General features: G+C 37.5%; 1 protein-coding gene across 1 annotated transcript in view; it reads right to left on the bottom strand.

Annotated features, from left to right (window-relative positions):
- Nucleotides 1-25,408, bottom strand: part of SPTA1 (spectrin alpha, erythrocytic 1) — a 115,065-nt gene that overhangs the window by 6,758 nt on the left and 82,899 nt on the right. The window contains exons 30-45 of the mRNA XM_033093192.1: nucleotides 21,949-22,092; nucleotides 21,298-21,401; nucleotides 20,667-20,829; nucleotides 20,272-20,403; nucleotides 19,675-19,812; nucleotides 19,387-19,491; nucleotides 18,134-18,342; nucleotides 17,323-17,443; nucleotides 16,593-16,714; nucleotides 15,616-15,748; nucleotides 14,830-14,928; nucleotides 13,958-14,120; nucleotides 13,268-13,344; nucleotides 4,992-5,201; nucleotides 1,541-1,837; nucleotides 657-769 (exon numbers count right to left, since the gene is read on the bottom strand). Coding sequence (XP_032949083.1) covers nucleotides 657-769; nucleotides 1,541-1,837; nucleotides 4,992-5,201; nucleotides 13,268-13,344; nucleotides 13,958-14,120; nucleotides 14,830-14,928; nucleotides 15,616-15,748; nucleotides 16,593-16,714; nucleotides 17,323-17,443; nucleotides 18,134-18,342; nucleotides 19,387-19,491; nucleotides 19,675-19,812; nucleotides 20,272-20,403; nucleotides 20,667-20,829; nucleotides 21,298-21,401; nucleotides 21,949-22,092 — 2,330 coding nt within the window. The remainder of the gene's footprint in view (nucleotides 1-656; nucleotides 770-1,540; nucleotides 1,838-4,991; nucleotides 5,202-13,267; nucleotides 13,345-13,957; nucleotides 14,121-14,829; nucleotides 14,929-15,615; nucleotides 15,749-16,592; nucleotides 16,715-17,322; nucleotides 17,444-18,133; nucleotides 18,343-19,386; nucleotides 19,492-19,674; nucleotides 19,813-20,271; nucleotides 20,404-20,666; nucleotides 20,830-21,297; nucleotides 21,402-21,948; nucleotides 22,093-25,408) is intronic.

The raw sequence follows: 25,408 nt of genomic DNA, 5'->3' as shown, positions 1-25,408 counted from the left end.
TCTTTTCTAGGTTATTTGCCCTAAAAGATGTGACAAATGTTACTTTTACATATAGAACATTTTGCATTTGGTAAAAGCAATTAGCATATATTATTTCACTTGATTCTCATCACAGCTTTAGTAGTCAGGCAACATAAGAGCTTCATATTAAGTGCTCACAATATGCTCTGATTCTGCTTGTGTCAATAAACACATATGTGACCTTGAGCAAGTCAATTTATCTATTCAACTTCTTTCCACACTTGGAAACAAGAGATAATAAGATCTGCTTTGTACACTTTTCAAGGCTACTCTAAAAATTAAGTGAGGTAATGGGTATAGAAGTGCTTTGTAAAGTGAAAAGTGGTATGCAAACATAAGGGACTGTTATTATTTTTGGACTGTAATTATAGGCAACAGAGAAAAAAGTGAGAGTATCAAGGAGAGAATGCTGAAGGGTACACAATGGGCAGCAATATGAAATTCTCAATTTTTCAAGGATTGATTCAGAAAGATATCAAATTAAAAGTATAAAACACAAATAGGACATGGTGATTTTAGGACAGCATAAATGCTGTAGGAGTCCCTTGTCCTTAGGCCCTCATATATGTATGTTATCCTTATAAGAAATGGAATGTGTGCTATAGGGATCATAAGTTTTGAGGTAGCACACACACCTGGTCTCCACGATCCACTGAAGGAAGGCACTGGCATTCTGTTCAAACTCCTGGCACATCTCAAAGTTCTTGACCTGCCTTGACTCTTCCTTTTGCAGTTCCTGCTCCCGTTCCTGAAACCCCATCACAGGTACATACTGAAGACCTTTCTTTGCAATAAAATGGCTGGTTCCCAGGCTCAGCTACACTTGTTAACTTTCCCAAATCTAATCTATCTTCGATCTATTCTTATCTCCAAAAGGTGAAAAAAGCTCATGTCACTTCCCATAAGTACTTGCAGAATCTCGAAGACCAATCCCAGTAACAAGTAATAAGGCAAATCTTTTCTCAATTTTTTTTTCCAGGTGAAATTCCATTTAAATGAACATAAAAGCAGCCTTAAAGGGAAAAGTAGTAATAAGAGTTGCCACATAAAATTGGTGATTTTATGGTGAAACTTTCCTTTTTTTAAACTTTTAAATATTTTCTATAGTTTCTGTAATGAACATTATCATAGACAAACAAAAATTAAATAACAACACATTTGAAAAGCCCTTTTGGAGGTGTGTATAAAACAAAGAATGCCTTGGATGGGGGAATATATAGACTGTAAAGATATATACAAACCTCATGAACTTTTTGTGGCTCATTTTTAGAACTACCTCCTAGAGCTTGTGTTTGCTTCCCTAAATCACTGCTGAACACCCATAAGCATGAAACTGTCTAAACTACGGGGCATAGAGCTATACCTATAATAAATATATTTCCAAATTTTTCTTAGACTTCCCAGTTTATGACTGCTTAATAGTGTCCATTTCCTTTTTAAAAGTTTCTCAACTTGGATAATAATCTAAATGTTCATGATTACTCTAGTCAAAGGAAGTCTCTGCTGTGCTTCAAGTTACCTTGATGATGTCAGGTAGGTGTGTCCAGATCCTTTCTAGGACCTCCATTGTTAGCCAGGTATAAGGGCTGGAGGGCACATTTAAGGCCTTAATCTGCTGGTCTAGCTTTAGCAAATAGTTGAAGTTTTCTTGGGCCCTGACCAAGGAGGCCAAGAAGGCCTCATGGTCCTTCTGCAGCTGGCGAATCTCATTCAGGGAGACACAGTGCACAGGCTCTGACAGGTCCTCCTCGGCATTTTCACACCAGTGGTTGAAAGCTGAAGCCTTGTATGCAAATTCCATGAATAGCTCCTCAGCCTACAGAGGAAGAAAAAGATACCTCCATTTTTCCCAATAGAAAGAGAATAGAAAAAGAAAAGACTAAAGAGAAGAGACAAAAAGACTGAGTCTAAAAAAAGAAAAGACTGTCTTCAAATATTTTCAGGGCCAACATTCTAAGAGGGCAGAACTAAAACCAATGGGAACTATAGATCAGATGGATGGACATGTGAATTTGAGGTATAAGCTCTAATCCTGACATTTTCTCGTTGAGTGAAAGTGGCCAAGTTTTCCATCATCTACAAATGAAAAGGTTGAATGACTTCTAGATTTGCTTTAGCTCTAAGATTCCAAAAGTGGCAAAGGTCATTTTTGATGATAAGATTTCCTATTCTGAAGTCTGTGTTTCAATTCTACTTGGTACATAGTAAACATGTAAAAATAGGTGCTAAATGATTGAATAAATGATTAAATGAACAAATAGGTTGTGGGATAAGCAAATCTATCCCATCCTTTATCCACTTCCTCTTTATTCTGATCTTCCGCAGACCACACATCTCTGATGTCTCTTTGTATATACTGAATTATTTTCCTACCATTCTTCTAAACCTTGTTTAGGGCTCATCTCATGCTTGAATCCCCTGCTTAAACCTATTTCCTACCTTCTAACTTGTATTCTTTTTCCTGCAATACTCTCTGGAGTTATCCATATGTTCTGAATGACTCTGATTATCTTTCTTTTTTTTTTTCCACACAGTTTTCTAGTTTTATTTCTTAAATAAAGCAGGCTATGATGATAATTAAATATTATTTTAAAATATAATTTAATGGCTGAATGAGCTATCATATTGCTTTGTTACAATATATTTAAACACTATTCTATTATTGCCTGTTTATACTATTTCTAATTTTCTCCATTACAAATAAGACTGTGATAAATACCTTTTAATATTAATCTTTGATAACATCTTTTGTATGTCAGTTCACTTTTACTTTTTATTTACTTATATTATTAGTTTCAGGTGTACAAAACAACATAATGATTAGACATTTACATACCTCACAAAGTGATAACCCCAACAAGCCTACTACCCATTTGAAACCATACATAGTCAATACCATTGACTATATTCCCTATGCAGTATTTTACATGCCTTGACTATATACATATTTTTAGCTATAGTTGACATTCAATATTATTTTATATTAGTTTCAGGTGTACAGTACAGTGGTTAGGCATTTATATAATTTAAGGAATGATTCCCCTTGTAAGTCTAGTACCCATCTGACACCGTACGTAGTTGTATAACATTATTAACTATATTCCCCGTACTGTATTTTACATCCCTGTAACTATTTTGTGACTGTTAATTTGTACTTCCTAATCCCTTCACCTTTTTCATCCAACCCCCCAAACCCCTCCCATCTAGTATCCATCCGTTTGTTTTCCGTATCTGTAAGTGAATGACTCTGAATTTCTGAATAAGAGAAATAATATGGATTGGTCCAAACAGTATGTAACCAAAAATAGTTTTAGATTTAAGATTTATTAAAAGCCTGGGTCAGCAGGCTCTACTTCCAAGGAGATTTATGTTATACAAGTGAATTTTCATCCTCAAACATAAAGATTAAAGAGGAAATAAACGGCCCAAATGAAAGGGAGATTACAAGGTTGTGCACTATTACATTTTCCCTGTACTCATTTCAACAATCTATATGCTAAAATAGACCAACACAGAGAAAACTAATATGGCCCCTACACAGGAAGAACATGACAACCATAAAGTACTTAATATTATTTTCATAATACTGTGGATCAACTGAATATTTCACAAAGATTTTATAATTTTAAAATAATAGAATCAGAATGTGAACTATCTACTGGGCCATTAGAAAAAATGAAGTACTGTTATTTATGACAACATGGATGTATCTTGAGATTATTATGCTAAGCAAAATAAGTCAGACAGAAAAAGCCAAGAATCATATGACTTCACTCATATGTGAGATATAAAACCACAAGCAACAAAGGAACAAGACAAACAAACAAAGAAACAAAAACTCGTAGACACAGACAACAGTTTAGTGGTTAACAGAGGGTAAAGAGGGAGAGGAGGTAGTAGAAGGGGGAAAAGGGGATCAAATATATGGTGATGGAAGGAGAACTGACTCCTCTGGGTGGTGAACACAGAATGCAATATATAGATGATGTATTATAAAAATGTACACTTGAAAGCTATATAATTTTACTAACCATTGTCACCCCAATAAATTTAATAAATATAAAGAATGTAAAATATCTTTATATTTTTATATATTTATAAAGTTACCCATTAATTGATTCAATTATTTTACCTAAAATTAAGTTTCATGTCTTTCAATACAGTAAAAATTAACTAAGGGTCCAGACTGACTGATTTTTGTGTTTTTGTTTTCTATCTAATTCCCCTAACTCCCTACCTTAACTTGTTGCCAGGTGTAATACTTGTCCTGGTCTAGGAATCCTTAGTAATTTCACTGACCATCTTCACCTCCTTTTATTATTGATTTTTTTAAATGATCAACATCTAATATCTTAACAGCCACCACTAAAAAGTACATTTTAATCACATATATCCATATACAACTTAATGGTTTATAATGCATTTTTACAGACCATTACTTTTTTAATAGTAATAACATTGTAATAACACAAAACAGCAGGAGACGATAGTGACATTATCTTATTTCATAAATGGAAGAATCAAGGTTCAGAGATAGTAACTGACATATACAAAGTTTCCCAGCCAGGAAAGATGAGAACACAGATTTTACTTGTCTAGTTCTCCTTTTATTTGAGTTAAAGAAAAGCACAAGGATGACCTTTAATCCTGCCTGCCAGTTTCAGATCTTTCACACAGTATGATCTCCCCACCCTCTTGTCCTACCTATTTCTTCCATTACATGTGACTGGCTTTCACATCAACTCATCTGGGTAGCTGACAAATCAGTCTTAAAAAAAAAAAAAATCTTTCTATCAACCTAAAAAAAATGAATCACTTCTTGCTCAATGTCTTCCTGATCCTTTTCAAAGTACTTAGTCAAAAATCTACAGATTATCCAAACAGGGTTTCCACTATCTATTTCTGGATTCCATGGCTAATATACAGATAATCAAGACCTTATCATGGCTCATCAATTGTTTTTAATTTACCTTTTGTAGGGGCAGCTGTTTCTCCAGCAATTTGTCTTTGTGGGTTGCAGAGGCTTCCAGCAGCTTTTCCCAGAGCCTCAGCAAGGCAGCATGGCGCTCCTCAATGGCTTTGGTCTGGCTGTGCTGAGCAGCAACCAGGTGGTCCTTTAAGTCAGTTATCTTAGACAGTCTCTCATGCTGGAAGCTCTGCAGACTGACATCCAGTGTGTCCTGAGAAACACCCACAGAGAAGCAGTGAACAGAGAAATAATGCAGATTCCAAGAGGTCATTCACACCTGGGCTCCACCAGATTTTTGTCATGGACAATATAAGGACTAGGAAAGAGTTAGAATGATGATCAAAGAAAATAAAATTTGACTCAGAGACTTAAATGAACATTTGGGATTATAATTATGGTTAAGTTCCAGTGCATGTATGTTTTATAATTAGATTTTAGGTTAGGTGGAATACTAATGATAAAGGAATATTGGAACATGATATGATATTCCAAATTTTCTATACAAACTAACAAAAGACCTCCTATATATGCTAGTTACACAAATGAAATCTTTGTGGAAATGTTATCAGAATCACAAAGTTAGGAATGTTCCACTTCCAGTTTTTAAAGGGTGGCTTGTATTTGACCAATTCTGTCTCTGAGAACAACTTTAACCACTGGATAAAAGTACAAAAAAAAATCAGCTGTTTGAAAGAAATCAGAATACAACACAGGTAGCTATAACTCAAGGGATCAAAATTACATAGAGGAGGGAATAGTAGTAGAGTAGGAGTAATAATCTCTTGTTACTTTTCCTTTTGAAGTATAAACTGTACAGGGTAAGAGGAGAATGCAGCGAATCAGAGCTTTTGATGATCTATCTCATGGAGCTATACGAGACAAAAATTGGAGTTCTGGGGAATAGATGCAGCCAGGATTTGAGAAGCCAAAAGAACTGCAGAAAAGTAGGTTCAATATTCTGACTGTATTTTCCCATCAAGACATTTGTAGATTCCTAAAATGTACAGGACACAAGTCCTAGAAGCCAAGCAGAAAACAGTAGCTAAGAGTCTAAAATGCTAAGTAGAATTTTCTGTAGTCACACCGTGCTGAGTTCAAGACACATCAAGTGGGAGCCTAGTGAAAGAGATTTAGTTGAAGCCCCTGAAAGGTCCCAGGTATAAGAGAAAACAGAAAAGGGCTAGTACTCAAAAAACTGTAATTATGGGGATTACATCACAGAAATGGGTGTGAGGAGTGCTTCTTGAAATCTCCCCTGGAATTTACAACATAGTGAACAGCTATAATTCAACAGAAGACTCCCTGCTTGGCACATAGGCATGCCTGAGATCAGCAACTTGAATCATCTAAAGGTGGGCAATTTGGGTGACCAACAGAGGAGAGAAAAGGAAAGTGCAGAGATGTGGGCCTTGGGCCACAGAACATGAACTGGAGCTCAGAGCTCCCTGCATTCTGGAGCTTACCACAGTCACGGGAGAGGGAAGTGCACCCGTTATGGCCCACAGTTCTGCCAAAGGGATGAGCATATAACACAGCTGGACCTAATGCTCACGGCAGAGACCCTGGAGCAAAGACTCAAGGAACAAGGGTGAGAACAGTGATTTAAGCCCTCACTGCCAAGTAGAGGACAGAAGACATAGGCACAGAGCCTAGCCAACCTTTCCCCACTCTCCCAGAGTTCGCCCCCCGTCCCCCTCTCTAGTGCTATAAGTAGACTACAGAAGAAATGGTAGCAGTATCATATTAAAAAAAACCCAGAATACTTACAACTCTGAGAATTGCAGTCCCACAGCTACAGACTCACAGTGCAACTAATTCTGGCAAAAGGGAAGGAATTATAGGGGCAAGAAAACTGTGGACTGGCAGTTGCCATTGCTCAGAGTCACCTCTCACAACCCACCCACACCCATCTGGGTGGATCACTGCAGGGATAATCAGAGAAGCTGAGACACACAGGCTCTGAATTTGGTTGCAGGAAGAGCTTTGGGACTTCAGAAGGTCTCCACATACTCTCACAGAGGCAGTGCCCTGAGACCCAGGCAACCTGCTCACAGAGAAGAAGCCCACCGTCACAGGACCCCTTCCATCAAGTAAGAGCCGGAACAATGCAAGAGTAAATATAACACAACAGTGTGAGAGAGAATAAAAGGCTGCAGAGGGAGAAAAAATAAAACATTCCACCAACACCTATTGGAAAGCAAAAGAAAGACCTCTTCTTATCAACCTGTTGCAAAATCCACTCCTGTAGATGCCTAGGAAGAGAAATAACAATTCATTAGTTGCCATGAATAACCAAGGTAACAAGGCAGCTCAGAAAGAAAATGAAAAGTCTCCAGAAAATGAACTCAAAGACATGGAAATATGTCACTTACATGACAGAGAATTCAAGATTGCTGTTCTGAATAAACTCAATGAGATGCAAGAAAACACAGACAGGCAGGTTAATGAACTCAGAAACACAATCAAACAACAAAATGAACATTTTACCAAAGAAAGTGACATTTTTAAAAAGAACCAAACATAATTTCTGGAGATTAAACATTCAATGAAAGAAATGAAGAATGAAATAGAAAGCTTAGGAAGTTGACCAGATGGAGGAAAGAATCAATGACATTGAAGATAGAAATCTGGAAATGACACAGATGGAAGAAGAGAGTGATTTGAGAGTTAAAAGAAAGGAAAGAACTCTACAAGAACTTTCTGACTCCATCAAAAAGAGCAACATAAAAATAATGGGCACACCAGAAAGAGAAGAAAGGAAGAAGGGAAAAGAGCATATATTCAAACCAAGAGTCAATGAGAACTTCTCAAACTTGTGGAAAGAACTGGATCCTTGAATCCAAGAAGCAAATAGAACATCTAATTACCTCAATCCCAACAGGCCTTTTTCAAGGCATTGAAGATATTGAAGTTGTCAAAAATCAATGACAAAGAATGAATACTCAGGGCAGCCAGGGAAAAGAAGATGGTAACTTACAAAGGAAAGCCCATTAGATTATCATCACATTTTTTCATCAGAAAGCCAGGAGGGAGTGGAGTCAAATATTCAAACTATTGAAAGAGAGAAATTATGAGCCAAGAATAACATCCAGCAAAGATATCCTTTAGCTATGCAGGAGGCATAAAGACATTTCTAGACATATAGAAGCTGAAGGAATTTTCTAACACATGACCTACATTACAAGAAATACTGAAGGACACTGTTCTACCTGAAACAAAAAAGCAAAAGAATAAAAAATCATGAGTAGTATTTCAGACAGATAGAAGTAGGAAATGGTAATCATTACACAAAAGAAGACACTATACACTTAAACATAACACACAGGGTAAAGAAGAAAAACCATTTAAAAAAAATAGGAAAAAGACGGCTTGCTATTGCAACACAGAAATGAACTCACAGCACAAGTAGGGGTAATTTGTGACAACAAAAACATAAAAGGGGAAAGAAAAGTTCTGAACTGGCAAAAGGAAATGGAGAAAGGAAGCATGCTGAAGAAAATGGGATATTCTAAATATGAAACTTTCTTTCACATAAACTTAATGGTAACCACTCAATAAAAATGAAGAACTGAAATACATAACATGAAAAAAGAAGAAACAGAGGGGAAAATCATAGATTACCACCACACTGATATAACAGTCAGCAACAAAAAGGCAAAGAAACAATGGAGACACCAACCAACCCAAAAACAAAGGTAGAATGTTAGAAAATCCTCATATGTCAATAATCACACTAAATATAAATGGACTGAATTCACCAATAAAAAGACACAGAGTGGCAGATTGGATCAAAAAACTAAACTCGACCATATGCTGTCTCCAAGAGACACATCTCAGCTACAAGGACAATATAGACTCAAAATGAAAGAGTGGAAATTGACATTCCAAGTAAATGGTATTCAGAGAAAAGCAGGTGTAGTCATACTGATGTCAGATGAAAGAGACTTCAGGATAAAAATGGTCACAAGAGACAAAGATGGGCATGTTATAATGATAAAAGGGACAATATAACAAAAAGACATAGCACTTATCAATATATATATGCCCCCAATCAGGGAGTACCAAAATATACAAAGCAACTACTAACAAAACGAAAGGAAGAAATTGACCTAAAATAATTATTGTAGGGGACCTAAAACATTATTGACAGCTATGGATACATCATCCAAACAGAAAAATAATAAGGAAATATGAGCCCTAAGAGACACATTAGACCAAATGGACATAATTGACATTTCTAGAGCACTTCAGTTTAGAACATCAGACTATACACTCATTTCTAGTGTACTTGGAACGTTCTCAAGGATAGACTGTATACTGGGACATAAAACTAGCCTCAGCAAAATGAAGAAGGCTGAAACAATACCAAGCATATTCTCTGATCACAAGGCTTTGAAATTGGATATCAACTGCAAAAAGAAAGCAGGAAAAACCACAAATATGTAAAGATTAAACAACGTGCTTTTAAAGAATGACTGGGCCGAAAAGAAATAAGAGGGCAGTTCAAACGATAAAAAGAAACAAATGAGAATGAAAATACATACCATCAAAATAATTGGCATGCAGCAAAACTAGTAATAAGAGGGACATTTATATCATTGCAGGTCTATTTTAAGAAAGAACCTAACATTACACCTTAAAGAACTAGCAAAAGAAGTACAAATGAAACCCAAAGTCAGCAGAAGGAAGGAAATAATGAAAATAACGGCAGAGCTAAATGAAATAGAGAACAAAAACACAACAGAAAAAAATGATGTAACAAAGAGCTGGTTCTTTGAAAAGATTAATAAAATTGACAAACCCTTGGTTAGACTCACTAAGATAAAAAGAGAAAAGACACCAATAAACAAAATCAGAAATCAAAGAGGAGAGTTACCATGGATAGCACAGAAATACAAAGGATCATCCAAGAATACTATGAAGGACTATATGTCACCAAATTCAATAACCTAGAAGAAATGGACAAGTTCTTAGAAATATATAGCCTTCTTAGACTGAATCACAAAGAACTGGAAAATCTAAATAGAGTGATCAACAGTAAATAAATTGAATCAGTCATCCAAAACCTTCCTAAAAGTAAAAGTCAAGGCTTCACTAGTGAATTCTACCAAACATTCAAAGACGATCTAACACCTTTCCTCTTCAAATCTTTCAAAAAATTGAAGAGGCAATACTCCCTAACTCATTTTACGAGGCCAACATTACCCTGATACCAAAACGTGGTAAAGATAATACTAAAACGAAAATTACAGACCAATATCTCTGATCAATACAGATGCAAAAACCATAAACAAAATTCTAGCAGATCGAATATTACAATGCGTTAAAAAGATTATGTATCATGATCAAGTAGGGTTCATCCCAGAGGCACAAGGATGATCCAACATATGCAAATTGATCAATGTGATACACCACATAAACAAAATAAAAGATAAAAATCATGATTATATCAATAGATGCAGAAAAAACATTTGAGAAGATAAAACGTCCATGTATGATTAAAATACTTCCTTAAATGGGTATATAAGGAAAATATCTTAACGTAATACATGCCATATGTGACAAACCCTCAGCTAATATCATAATTAACAGTGAAAAACTGAAGACTTTTGCACTATGTTCAGGAAGAAGACAGAGTTGCCCCTTATCACCACTGTGATTCAACGTAGTATTGGAGGTTCTATCCAGAGCAATCAGCAAGAGAAAGATATCAAAGGCATCTGAACAGGGAATGAAGAAGTTAAATTGTCACTTTTTGCAGATGACATGAATCTTTATATAGAAAACCCTAAAGACTCAACCAAACAGCTATTAGAAACAATAAATGAATACAGTAAAGTTGTTGGCTACAAAACCAATGTACAAAAATCCATTGCATTCATATATACTAAAAATGAAATTTCAAAAAAAGAAATTTAAAACAACAACAATTACTTTTGCAATTGCAACAAAAATAACAAAATACCTCGGAATAAAACTAATCGAGGATGTGAAGGACCTATACACTGTAAAATATAAGGCATTTTTAAAAGAAACTGAAGAAGACACAAAGATATGGAAAGACATTCTGTGTTCATGGATTGGAAGAATCAACATAGTTAAAATAGCTATATTATCGAACGCAATATACAGATTTAATGCAATCCCCATCAAAATCCCAATGGCATTTTTTAAAGAAATAGAACCAAAAAACACCAAATTTGTATGGAACTACAGAAGACCCCAAATAACCAAAGCAATCCATAGAAAAAAGAACAATGCTGGAGGTATCATAATACCTGACTTCAGCTTGTACTACAGGGCTACAATTAAAACAGTATGGCATTGGCAGAAAACAGACCCAAAGACCAATGGAATAGAATTGAAAACCCAAAAATAAGCCCACATAAATATGAACAGATAATTTTGGACAAAGAAGACAAAAACATACAATGGAGAAAAGAAAGTCCCTTCAATAAATGGTGCTGGGAGAACTGGAAAGCAATGTGCAAAAGAATGAAACTAGACTGATATCTGTCACCATGTACCAAAAAAATTCAAAATGGATCAAAGACCTAAACATAAAGTCCTAAAACAATAAACTGCACAGAAGAAAACTTTGGTACTAAAATTATGGACCTTGGGTTCAAAGAGGATTTTATGAATTTGCCTTCAAAAGCAAGGCAAATGCAAGAAAACTTTGGTACTAAAATTATGGACCTTGGGTTCAAAGAGGATTTTATGAATTTGCCTTCAAAAGCAAGGCAAAAGCAAGGCTAAAATAAATGAATGGGACTATATCAAGCTAAAAAGTTTCTGCACAGCAAAAGAAACCATCAATAAATGAAACCAAATGAGAGAAGATTTCTCATCAACCAAATGAGAGAAGGTTTTTGCAAACAACGCCTCTGATAAGGAGCTAATATCCAAAATATGTAAGGAACTCATACAACTCAACAACAAAAAAACCAAACAATCCAATTAAAAGTTGGCAGAGGACCTGAACAGACATTTCTCCAAAGAGGACATACAGATGGCCAATAGATATATGAAAAGATGCTCACCATCACTAATCACAATCAGAGAAATGCAAATAGAAATCACAATGAGATATCACAGAATACCAGTTAGAATGGGTATTATCAACAAGACAAATAACAACAAGTGTTGGAGAGGCTGTGGAGAAAAAGGAGCCCTCATGCACTGTTGGTGGGAATGCAGATTGGTGCAGCCGCTATGGAAGGCAGTATGGAGATTGCTTTAAAAATTAAGAATAGAATTAGCATATGACCCAGCAATCCCTCTTCTGGGTATCTACCAAAAAAATCTGAACATTTATCCGTAAAGGTATATGTGCTCCGATGTTCATTGCAGCTTTATTTAGGATGGCCACGACATGGAAACAACCAATGAATGTGTCCTTTGATACATGTATGGATAAAGAAGTTATGGTATATATACACAATAGAATACTATCCTGTCATAACAAAAGATGAAATAGTGCCATTTGCAACAACATAAATGGATCTTGAGATTATAATGTTAAGCGAAATAAGTCAGACAGAAAAAGTCGAGAACCATATGATTTCACTGATATGTGGTATATAAAACTGAAAACAACAAAAGAAAAAGACAAACAAATGAAGAAACAAAAACTCATAGATACAGACAATAGTTTAGTGGTTATCAGAGGGTAAGGGGTGGGGTGGTAGAAGAGGGTAAAAGGGATCAAATATATGGTGATTGAAGGAGAACTGACTTTGGGTGATGAACACACAATGTGATATATAGACAATGTGTTACAGATTTGTACACCTGAATCCTATGTAATTTTACTAACACTTGTCACCCTAATAAACTTTAATTAAAAATAAAAACAATATATTAAAAAAGAAAAATGACTATGTATTTGAATATCTCAATAGCCATCTTAAAAAATTTTTTAATTATGTAATTCAAAAGCAAGTTAAAGAAAATGATAAAGATATAAAGATATAAAAAGTTATTAATGGAATATAATTAAAGGGTACAACAGTGAAAAATTAAAAGGCCGAACTTGGTTCTCTAATAAAAATGATGAACACCTATTGCAGGACAGATGAGAGTGAATGGGGAGGGAAAGGGAGGGAAACCTAGCAAATTATCAGTATCAGGAAGGAAAAAAGGAATAATGTTACAGGTTCTACAGAAAATAAACCCACAAAATTTAGGAATGGAATAATCCTATGCGTTCAGCTTCTGTGTGATATTGGTCTTGGACCTCACTGGCATCTACTAACAAGGCAACCCCGCTCTCACCTGCTTTGCTAGGAGAGTGAGGAAGGCAGCGAGGTCTGCACCATTGCCAGTGGTCTTCAGGCTTGTTTCCTTCTCAGCTAAATTGCAAAGACAAATAATAAGATGGGAAAGATAGTTGGTCTTGTATCAGACTTGGTAAGAAGAAAAGGAATATGTCCTCTAGGCTACAAGAGAGCCTCCTAACTATCAAAGTGGGCGATACATTGACTATGAGAACAGTGGGGACTAATGGATTGCTTTTCCAGACTTATGCAGGATAAAACTGATTGAAAGAGAGCTAGGGCCAAGAAAACTTCTGAGAGTTTTATGGAACAAGGAAAAAATGCATAGTAGACATAAATCATAAGTAAATCAAACACACAGTTTATTTCCTAGAGTGTTTTGCTATAGCCCTATCTTTCTGAATATCACATGTGAAATCACCAATTCTCAAAAAGGTTTTCTCTGGAATAATGGCATTTAGTCACCCCCTTAGCATATTTCTGTGTGTGTGTGTGTGTGTGTGTGTGTGTGTGTGTGTCCACATGTGTGAGTGTAATTGTAATTGTGTGCTGAAAGGATAGGAGTTGGTGATCATTTTAAGGGAGCATTTCTCTGTGCAAGGTAAGTGAGGAAGCTTCAGGAACCATTCTATAAATGAATTTATCAGCATTTCTCAAACCCAAAGACCCTGGCCCTCATATATCATACCTATCCAGGCCTCTACCACATCAGCCTTCCAGTTGTACTGCTGAAAGGCATAATCGCCTTCCAACTGCAACTTCCAAGCAGCTATTGCCTTAGCCAGAGATGGGGTCTTTTCATTCAGAGCCTCTATCTTTGCAGAAATCTTCTCCTTGTGCTGACTTTCCTCCTGTAACACCAAGGTTGAAAGGAGGAAACACCAAGGCCAGAAATGTAAATTCTTTAGTACTACTAAAAAGCTCTCATCTTTCTCATTCCAAATTGTAACTATTCTCCTCTAGGTCTAGTGAATTAATTACATTATTCCTCTATGTTTCAGGTGGTTATTTCCACCCCAGAATTTGGGCAACCTTTTCATGTTTATCCACATGTGTGATCTTCTTAGTCAGTGTAAGCATCTAGAATGTATGAAGTCATCTCTTTTTAGGGTTCTTTGTATAGTACTTAGATAAGTGAGAGTTTATAAAAACAAGCATCTAAACAGAAGAATGATTCTCAAATTGCAAAGAGGTTTCTGTGTGGTCCTTCTCCCTAGAGGCTTATAAAGAAATTGTTTCACATTTTTACAATACTCTATGACCCAAACAAGCCATTTATAAGATCTTCATAAGTGCCATATTGTGCATAGGATAATAGTGTGTCAACAGAGGATTCAAAGAAATCTTCAAGTAGTACTTATAAGAACTTGAAAAAAGAATTTCCAGAAAAAAATCAACTAAATAGATAGTTATTTGCTTAGACAACAATAATAACAAAAAGGCAGTTTAGAAGAGATTATGAATAGTCTATATATGATTTTAACACTGCTCATGAGTCTATATTTTGGCCAATTTCTCTTGAAAATGAAAGTTTGACCTAGAATCCCTAGAGTCCCTTACCTTACTCAGGATGTCTCTTCCTTGAGCACACACATTTTGCACTCGGGCCTCATGTACAGCAAAGTCATTATCCAAAGCTTCATACTTCTTTAGCAAGCTCTGCATAAATGAATCAGTGAGAAACAAAACATCCAGACAATTTATCCCACCCACATTCTGATTCCCTTTGATGTCATTTTACCACCGATGATGATTCAACTAAACTGGCAGAACAGATGCGTATCCATTTCTTCCTGCACAGCTCTACTAAATTCCTCTCCCCAAACGCTTCATTTGACAAAAAGGGCAAATTTGCCAGAAAAAAGAGTCAAAGGAATATAAGTGACATTGTTCTAACTTACCATGTGACCTTAAGATTTTCTGGATTTTGGAATGAGAATGTTGATCAAGGTAAGACATAGCACTTCTCCATATTGAAATTTATATAATTCTATGAAACACTGCATCTACCAGAAAAATATTAAGTATGAAGAACATCCTATATTGGATCAAATATATATGGCAATGGAAGGAGAACTGACTCTGGGTGGTGAACACATAATGTGATATATAGATAAGGTATTACAGAATTGTACACCTGAAACCTATGTAAATTTACTAACCATTGTTACCCCGATAAACTTTAATTTTTTAAAAAAGAACATGCTATATTAAGAGCTGACCCTAATGTCTTCTTTTCCCACCAGGAAAAAGATTCTAATTTTAAAGATGAAAACATTGACAACTTAAGAAGAGATTCATATTAAAGAGAAGAAAATTAATTAATCCATTCAACCTATTGCTCACCTGAGTAGCAGCCAATGTGTCTCCTGAATCCCTGAGGACAACCATTGCTTCCTTTTCACTGATCCAAGTTTCCTCCTCCTCAGCGTTCTCCATGAATTGCAAATATTCTAGGGACTCTTCCAAGCGAAGCCCTCTATAATAGGGCAGTAAGCCCAAAAAGGATAAGAGGAAACTAATAAGCAGTGAAAGAGGAGCTGAGTGGCACAATCTGAGTAGGCAGCCACAATTGAACTGGGCCACAGAACAATCAAACATATCCTGCTGGTAAGCTGTGGTGATCTCCTCTGAAAAGGGGGAGACCCTTGCCCCAGAAGTATAATTTTGTGGCATCATCTTCTCTCTAGGAATCTTTGTTGTGGGAAGGAAACTGTGTCCAAACAAAAGTGCCAAGATTTTGGAGTTGGAGAATAACAGCAATACACAGCAGAGTCTCTTTCTACTCTTAACACAATGTAGACACTACAAAGTCCTTTTATTCCCCTGGAAGAAATGTCTTCCTATTGCCAACAGACATGGCATTATAGGCAGAAATTATTTTATTTGATTATATGACCATATGATTTTAAATAGCTTTATGGCTATAAAGGAGAAAACATTTAATTTTTTCACTACTAAGTGTTGCAACAATGTTAAAACTGGGGAGATATACAAGCAGACATGAGGCAAATAACATGGTATGAAGGATAACATATGTAGGGCAACAATGATAAAAGACAGCTGCAAGTAAGTACAGCAGAAGAGGTATATTTAGAACACAGAGGCAGCAATCTCTTCTGTCTGGGGTAAACGGGAGAAAGCTTCATGGAAGACTTTGCATTTGAGCAGGGACTTAGAAGTTAGATAGAGATGGGTAACAGCAGTTGGGGAGAAATGCTTAGCAAGCACTTAAGTATTCCGCACCCCCCACCACCACCACCAAACACCAGCCCAATACATGTAACATGGGAGTAGAATTGGGCCTCCTATCTCCAACTCACCGAGCCTTGGTCAACTCTTTGAGCTTCTCCCAGTGTTGAACAAACTGAGCCAGCCGTTCCCGGATTTCCTCTCGCCCCACAGCAGCCTTGTCTTCCAGCCTCTCTGCCATATCTAGCACATTCTGAAGAACATACCCACTGCATGTTGAATTACCCCACAATCTTTCCCAATTTAGACATAGTTTCCAGGCAAAATATCTAGCCCTTCCTACCCTTGAGATCATTTATAAACTCTATGGGACTTGGGATGGTGCTGAAAATCCTGGGAGAATAAAGAAAGCAGTGAGATCTACCATACTAAACTTACCCAAGTATTTGGACAAATACCTTGGCATTTGTACAAGACCACTCTCCATGATCTACTTTATGGATAATTAATGGTCACAGGGTGACCCTGCTGCCAAGCCAGACACAGAGTTGCTTTCTTTTCATATGGCTCGGCTCAAGTACAACTTTTCTAGATGTCCCAACCTGCATCCTGATTGTCAACAATTGTACCCTAGAGTGTTAAAAGTGCTCTTTCCAGGGAAGAGTATGGGTCCTGTACAGAATGCTTCTATTTATAGGGCACAAAATTTGGAAAAGAACACTTATGAACTCTATGACTAATTCTATGTGACCTTAGTATGCCATCTTCACATTTTGTAGTATCATCCTATTTATCTGTAACACAAGGGGCTACTGTTAGATTATCTCTGCCTTTCCAGGTCTCATACTCTTCTATTCCTACCTGGATGGCAGGTTCATGTGCCATCAGCTCCCCCTCTAGGCGTTTGTGTTTCTTTAGTAAGTTTTGAACCCCTTGCAGATCCCTCCCGTAGTCCTGGGAGCTCACTCGTACCAACTTCTCCCTGCAATCAAGGAACAAAACAGAAAACAGAAAATTTAGAGTTTAGACATCTGAAGTCATCCTAGAACAACAGTTTTCTAAAAATGTGTGTGTGGCGGGGGGGTGAGGTAACTTTCTGGTGTCAGTATCACAAAGATAATTAATGCCGAAAGCTCTCAGCAAAACTTCTGACTTATGCTAATACAATTAAAATAACATACTGATATGCACAGCTGTAATAGTCTTCCCATGATTTCCTTTGCCTGTAATAAAACCATGGCAGGTAATGTGTAACATTCTCTATCCAGTATCCAATTCTGTGATATATTAGACACACAGGATACAGAAAGAAAAATAGCAATGATCTCATCAGTTGAGTAAGTTGTAAATGCCCAGTTGTCTGATTCAGAATGAGCATTACGCATTCTATGAACTATCTAGAACAAACATATATGTTCTCTTAATTTTGTTCCCAGAATGTATGTAAACTGCTCCCCACTCCCTCCATTTTTGTCTCCCTCTGCCTACATACAATGAAGGAATTTGGGGGAAAATAAACCAATGTTAACTTTACGGTAAGGCAAATATGATGAAGTAGTAATACCAACAGCAAGAAACACTACATATTTCATTTCAGCACCAAATAGAGACATGTTTGGAGGATTATCTACTCTCGTGTATTATCAATGCAATGTGATTTGTCAATACATACTCTATCCATGATTCCTCATCATCTAGTTCCTGGAAGAACTGGAACAAGGCATAAGCCTCTTTCAGTTTCTCATGGTGTGCTGCTGCTAAGTTCTGGACATCCAGGAAGCGCTTGTTGACATTATCCCTTTTCTCCACAATCTGATCAGCATTGAAAGTCCCGCTGGAGAGCAGATCAGTAGCCAACTCATTCAGGTCCCTGAGTGCATCCTAGAAAGCCCCAGTGTACTCAGTGAACAGTATAGTACAAGCATAAAATAGATTTTCATTTTTAACCACTGCTGGTTCCGGTTCAAAGACTGTGTCAAAGAGATTGTTTTTAAAGATAGTAAATTTGATATTATGGGTTTTTTTTTAACCCAGATTGGATGAGGGCAATATGGATAACATGACAATATTACTCAAACTGCACATTTGGCCCTATGTGTCTTGTTTTTCCTTCTGATATTTCCCCCTTTATTTGCTTCCTCTTCCCAAGTAGAAAATAAGCCTTGGTGAGCAAGCACTCTATTTGATGCAGACTGATTTATTGAAATAATCAACAAGAACTACTCTTACCTAGGTTGGCCACAGAACACACCCAGCCTCTTCTCTATTTTCATTCAAACTCTGCCCCCTAGTGATGTCACAGGGAATATTATCAAGTCCTGAAATAAACTTACAGAAAACCTTTGACTTCTTGTCCTTTCTGTGGGTATCTGTATCACCAAATAAAACTCATAATGTAAAATTCTCCAGCATGAAATTAATACCTTCCAGCATGTTTATTACTTCTCCTAGTACAAATCTCTGCTTCATATTAGGATGCTACTGGAATTCTTCATTAAATTTCCAGAGTCTATAAGTAGTTCAACTTCATTGCATATGTCCCCATCTATTTTATTGTTTTTCTCTCTAACTCTATGAAATAAACTTGCATTTTCTTCCTAGGACCAGATCAAATGTGCAGCTTTGGATGATAGTGAGTTTATATGCATGCATCAGTTAAAAAAATAAACAAGATAACTTTTAGGATCTACAGCCTGGAATCTTAGAATCTATAGCTTAATGATCATTGGTTAACAGTGACTATTGCAACTTCTCTGCAGCCCATGGCTTTGACCTGGTTTTAATGACTGCTGATTGTGAACACTAAGGTGAATTTTGCAAGACTGTGTTCTCAAGTGATCTCCTAAGACAGGAGAGAGGAAAGTCAGAAACCTTTCCATTCTTTGAATGGAAATCCCAGAGGAGTGGGATTCTAAAACTACTTACTTCTCGGGCCAACATCTCTGTTTCCAATAGCTGATGCTTTTTAAGCAGGTTTCCTGCAGAAGCCAGGTCCCTGGCCTGATCTTTCATGGCCAGTAGTGTCTCTGCCTGGGAATGGAAGAATAAGCAGTAAAGCTGCTAGATGAAAACTATCTTTAAGGAGAACAAGATTATCAACTATGTCCCCAAATTTTTCCAAAGAAGAGTCAAGGAAATCATTCACACGTAAATTTGATTATCTGACTAGCATTTATTAAACTCCGTGCCCCCACCATTTCCAGGTGCAATTACCTCTGAGAGCCAGAACTCAAAATCCCGGATGCCTGTATTGAACCTCTGTTGGCGACTAGCCTCATTGAGCTTCTGCCCTTTGTCAATTGTTCTCTCAAGCAGGTAGTCCCAATGTTTCTCCAGGTCTTCCAGTTGACCCTAACCCAAAGGAGTCATTATGCTTTTTAGAATCTTGGGTCCTCTAATAACTTGAAAGGATAATATATGGAGGCCAAGGAGGTAGGGTCTAGCCAAAATTTTCCAGTATTTGAATGTCATACATTTTAAACAAGTTATGCTCAATTTCAGAAAACAACAGGAAGTATTAGAAGAAAGTTTGAAAGAAAGGTACTGGACTGATTACAGAGACTAATACCTAAATGCCAAAAGACTTGGCAGTAGGGATAGAAAATGCAAAACAAACAGGATGATGCTTAGGAATTAAGTTGAAAACTTTCCTGGAGTTCTCAGTACTATGTGTGGTGGTAGCCATAAGATCTGCACATCACTGTTAATCATAGAACATATTTCATATACCTATATATGAAAATATTGAAATAGTAAGATTTCTCTTCATGTAACTTTGTAGCCCAGAACCCATGGTGAGCAGAACCCTACCTTCATGATCTCTTCATTGCCATCACATGCCCTCCGCTCAATCAGAGAGTTTCCCAAGCTGATGACTCTTTCCACCTGATCAGCTCGGCCATAGACCTCATTTTCAAAGGTCTGGTGCTTCAGGTATTTCCTCTGAAGGGAAAGAAGGAACTAAGTTACCTTGGTATCCAGGGAAGCAAGAAAAGGTAACTTGTGTCTAAAAGTAAGAGTTAATATTTCTGTCATAACCAAAGTGATGTTGACTTCTGAAGGACCCGCTCCACATTAGACTCAGAAGTCCCTGAGGACAGCAGCAGTGGTCTCAACAATAAGGAAGTGTTCAATACAGAAAGATGAACATTCATGCAACAATCTGGGTATGCTAAAGTTTTCCAAGATTCTTATTTTGAGCCTACCTGAATGTTGGAGGGGTCTTTGTAGGACTCATCACAGGCTGTGGGCAGCATCTCACTGATCCATTCTTCTAGGTCCTCAAGGTCACGGTAGAATTGTTTTAGGTCAGCATAGTCTCCCAGTTTTGTCCGCTCAGCAATCAGCTGTGCTTTGAGAGCCTTCCATCTGGAGGAGGGGGCTAGATCATTCTGTGTCCTTTATCCTTCCCCCAAGCACTAATGGCATATTCATGAATTTTCCCATTTGTCAATCTCTCATTTATATATTTAGGTGTTATATATAGCATAGTTATATATTATTTAGTTATATACTATATTATTGTATTATATATTATTTATATGTTGTATATAACATAGTCTCATTCTTTTTAGATATAATATATTAGTTAAGTCAGGTAATTTCTAAGGTAACTTCCATGTCTTTCATTCTGTGAGTCCAGATCACAAAGTTTCCCAAAGTGTCAAGATAGCATTAGGCGTCTAGAAGTGAGAAGAACTCAGAGTGTTACCCCCATGCTCATTAGGCGTCTAGAAGTGAGAAGAACTCAGAGTGTTACCCCCATGCTCAATGCTAGCAGAGAGGTCACTTTGCTTCCCCCTCCTGTAGCTCATAAAACAATTGCTCAGGCCTGACCTGTCTAGCACCCATTGGAGCCGAGCAGCAATCTCTTCCTTGGAGTAGTGGTCATCAGCTATGAGCCGTTCAGCAAAATGTTCTAGCTCAGTGATCTTCTTTTCCTAGATAAAGAAAATGGAAAGAACCCAGATGCCTGGAGATTAGGCTCTGGTGCAATCCCAGACTCTCTCCTAGAAAAGAACAGATATCAACCTTTGTCACTTCACAAAGGGAAACAAAACCAGAACCAAAGAGTAAAATCCTTACAGAGAGGCAGATATTAACTCAACAATTGGCAAAACATTAATATTGATACTGAGCTAGGTTTTTTGTGCAGTACTGAATTCCTTTCTTTGACACTTCCCATAGCCACTGTAGGAGAGGGTGATTCCTGCATTGGGTGGGGTGTTGGAATAGACAGTATATTACGCCACTTCCAATTCTAAGTCTGGTTTTAAAAGGCTGGACTTAAAGTGAGAAAGTTCAATGCTAAGTGTGACTTGGGATAGACTAAACCAAAGTGTCATGTTGCCCTGCCTACCTCATAGTTTCTTGCAAGCAGCAAATTAGAATTAAAATATTTTTAAATCATAAAACCACATACCTATGTAAGATTTTTGTTATTATTACAAGTAATTATTTTAGAACTCTTATATTAGTTGTTATTACCTGGGCAGTGATTGCTTTGTTCAAATCATCATGTTTCTTCATCAAGGCCTCCAGACTGTCTAAGGAACGCTTATCATCTGACCTTAGGAAATTCTCACGTGCCACCATCCAGCTCTCAGCCTGATCACAGTTGCCTTGAAACAACTGTGGAGAATAAAGTTAGAGGTATATGGTACAGTAGTCCCCACTTCTTTAAAGTTTTGCTTTCTCAGTTTCATTTACCCTCGGTCAACCACTGTCAGAAAATATCACATGAAAATTCCAGAAATATACAATTCATATGGCTTAAATTATGTGCTATTCTGAGTGGCATGAGGAAATCTCACACCATCTTGTTATGTCATGCCTGGGAAGTGAGTCGTCCCTTTGTCCAGAGTATTCATGCCAATATACAGTCCCCAACTGTTAGGCACTTAGCTATATTAGTTATTAGATTGAATGTCACTCTATTGAAGTTCTTATGTTCACATAACCCTTATTTTACTTATTATTACACCCAAAGGAGGCTTCCAGTCAAGATGGCAGGGAAGGTAAACTCTGTGCTCACCTTCCCCCATGACCACCTCAAAATTACAACTAAACTACAGAACAACAATCATTGATAGTTGCCTTCAGTCTTGGTAAACAGAAGTCCTATAACTAAGGATATACAGAAGAAGACATGTGGAGACAAGGTGGTAGGAGGGGAGACGACAGGGAACAGACTGGTCACACACCCATGTGTGGCAGTTAAAAATTGGGAGGGCTATCTTGGCTCCCAAGATACACGCTGAGATACACCCAAGGTACACCTTGAGGAGTGAGGGGTTCCAATCCCACACTAGGCTCCCCAGCTGAGGGTACAAGTGCTGAGAAAAGAAGGTCTCATAACTTCTGCATATGAGAACAGTAGAGGTTATGGCTGAGTGAGATGAAGGGCTGCTGGAGTCCTAGGTGTTCCTCTTAAATGGCCCATGCATGGACTTACTCACTGATGACCTCACTTGCTCTGAGCTCCAGTGCTGGGGCAGCAGCTCAAAGGGCATCGGGGACATACAGGGAAGAACTCGATTGTCTTGCTTTAAAGTAAAGGCTGGATAGGGCAGCTTCCTCCCAAACAGAAGTGCTGGAAGAAGACATTGCTCTTTTGTTGAACCCTCACCCAATCAGCCTAGACAGGCAGGTGGGCATGATATCTGAGTCTCCATTAACCTAACTAATACTTTTTTCCCTACCCTGGTTATTCTCTGAGACCGCATCCCACCTGATTTGCAGGCCCACCCAAGCCACTTCCAGTGGCCTTTCCACACAAGCAGCCTGTCTTGGCTCGTGTTGTGGATTTCCTAAAATCTCTCAAAAGTTCACAAACCCAAAACAAACAGCATCTGACTTGGGCATGCCCTGTACCTCTTGCTAAGCAGCCTCAAGCCTGGCACTAACAGCAGCTGGCCTCCCTTCACAGCTTAGCATCTCTCAGGCACCTTCAAGCCCAGCACAAGTGGCAACCATCTACAGATCACTTTGTACATCACATCAAGAGCCCCTGGGCAGGGCACAGGCAGTGGCTGAACTTTGTCTGCATCAGAGCCCCTCCCAAGAGCCACCAGAACAAACCTGGTGGCCAGCTTCAGACCACACCAGAGCAGTATGCCACCATCTCCACAAATGAAACACCAAAAGTGCAGACTCAGCAGTAACCAGAACCCAGCTAAAGCAAATCCTGCTGTGTAGTGTCAGCCCCTATACAACAGCTTCTCCACTGTAATCATGGCCAGTCCTCACAACCAATCAGCCTGAAGGTCAGTCCCTCCCACCGACATGCCAACAGTATTCAAGGGTCAAACACAACAGGAGAGCACATACAACCCACACAGAGACACACCTACATCACCCACCTGAGGTGACCAAGGACACTGGGCCCCACAGGACACCTACTACATAAGGCCACGCTACCAAGATTGGGAGACATAGAAGCTCTATCTAATACATAGAAACAAACACAGGGAGTCAGCCAAAATGAAGAGAAAGAAAAACATGTCCCAAATGAAACATCAGAGTAAAGCTCCAGAAAAAGAAATAAAACAGAGATAAACAATCTAACAGATGTAAAGTTCAAAACACTGATTATAAGGATGTTCAATGATCTCAGTGAGAACTTCAACAAAGAGATAGGAAACATAACTATGGAGGTAGAAACCATTAAAATAACCAGTTAGAAACGAAGAATACAGTAACTGAAATGAAGAACATATTAGAGGGAATCAACAGTAGATTAGATGAAGCAGAAGACTGAATCAGTGTTTTGGAAGATAAGGTAGCAAAAAACACCTAATCAAGACAGCAAAAAGAAAAAAGAATCCAAAAAACTGAGGATAGTTTAAGGGGCCTTTGGGACAATGTGAAGTACCCCAACATTTGAATCATTGGGGTACCAGAAGGAGAAAAGAAAGAGCAAGGAATTGAAAACCTATTTGAAAAAATAATGACTGAGGGGTGGCCTATTAGCTCAGTTGGTTAGAGTGTGGTGCTCTTAATAACAAGGTTTCCTGTTTGATGTCCCCATGAGCCACTTGAGCTAAGCCCTCCACAACTAGATTGAAACAACTGCTTCACTTGGAGCTGATGGGTCCTGGAAAAGCACACTGAATGAATGAATGAATGAATGAATGAATGAATGAATGAATGAATGAATAAATACTGAAAACTTCCTTAATCGGGTGAAGGAAATAGACACACCAGCCAGGAAGCACACAGAGTTCCAAACAAGATGAACCCAAAGAGGCTCACACCAAGACACATAATTAAAGTGCCAAAGGCATTTGTCACAAAATATTCAAAGTGATGAAAAGCAAGGACTTACAACCAAGATTACTCCACCCAGCAAACTATCATTTAGAATTGACAAACAGATAAAGAGCTTCCCAGACAAGAAAAAGTGAAAGGAGTTCATCACCAGTAAAGCAGTATTACAAGAAATGTTAAAGGGACTTCTTTACTAAGAAGAAGAAAAAAAGATCAAAAATATAAATAATAAAATAGCTTTAACTACATATCTATCAACAATTACTTTAAATGTAAATGGTTTAAATGCTCTAGTCAAAAGACACAGGATGGATGAATGGATAAGAAAATAAGACCTTTATATATACTGCCTATAAAGACTCACTTCAGATCAGAAGACACACAGAGATTGAAAGTAAAAGGATGGAAAAAGGTATTTCTTGCAAATGGCAACAAACAAACAAACAAAAAGCAATACTTATACCAGACAAAAAAGATTTTAAAACAACAGCTACAACAGACAAAGTATTCAGTAATCTCATATCTGGCTATTTATCTAAAGAAACCCAAAACATTAATTTGAAAAATCATATGCATCTATCTGTTCATTGCAGCATTGTTTACCATAGCCAAGATACAGAAGCAATCTAAGTGTCCATTAATGGATGATTGTATAAAGAAATGGTACATATATACAATA

This window comes from Rhinolophus ferrumequinum, chromosome 22 (assembly GCF_004115265.2).
Source record: "Rhinolophus ferrumequinum isolate MPI-CBG mRhiFer1 chromosome 22, mRhiFer1_v1.p, whole genome shotgun sequence".
NCBI lineage: Eukaryota > Metazoa > Chordata > Mammalia > Chiroptera > Rhinolophidae > Rhinolophus > Rhinolophus ferrumequinum.
Note: the sequence above shows the minus strand (reverse complement) of the source record. Positions and strands in the feature narration are given on the sequence as shown.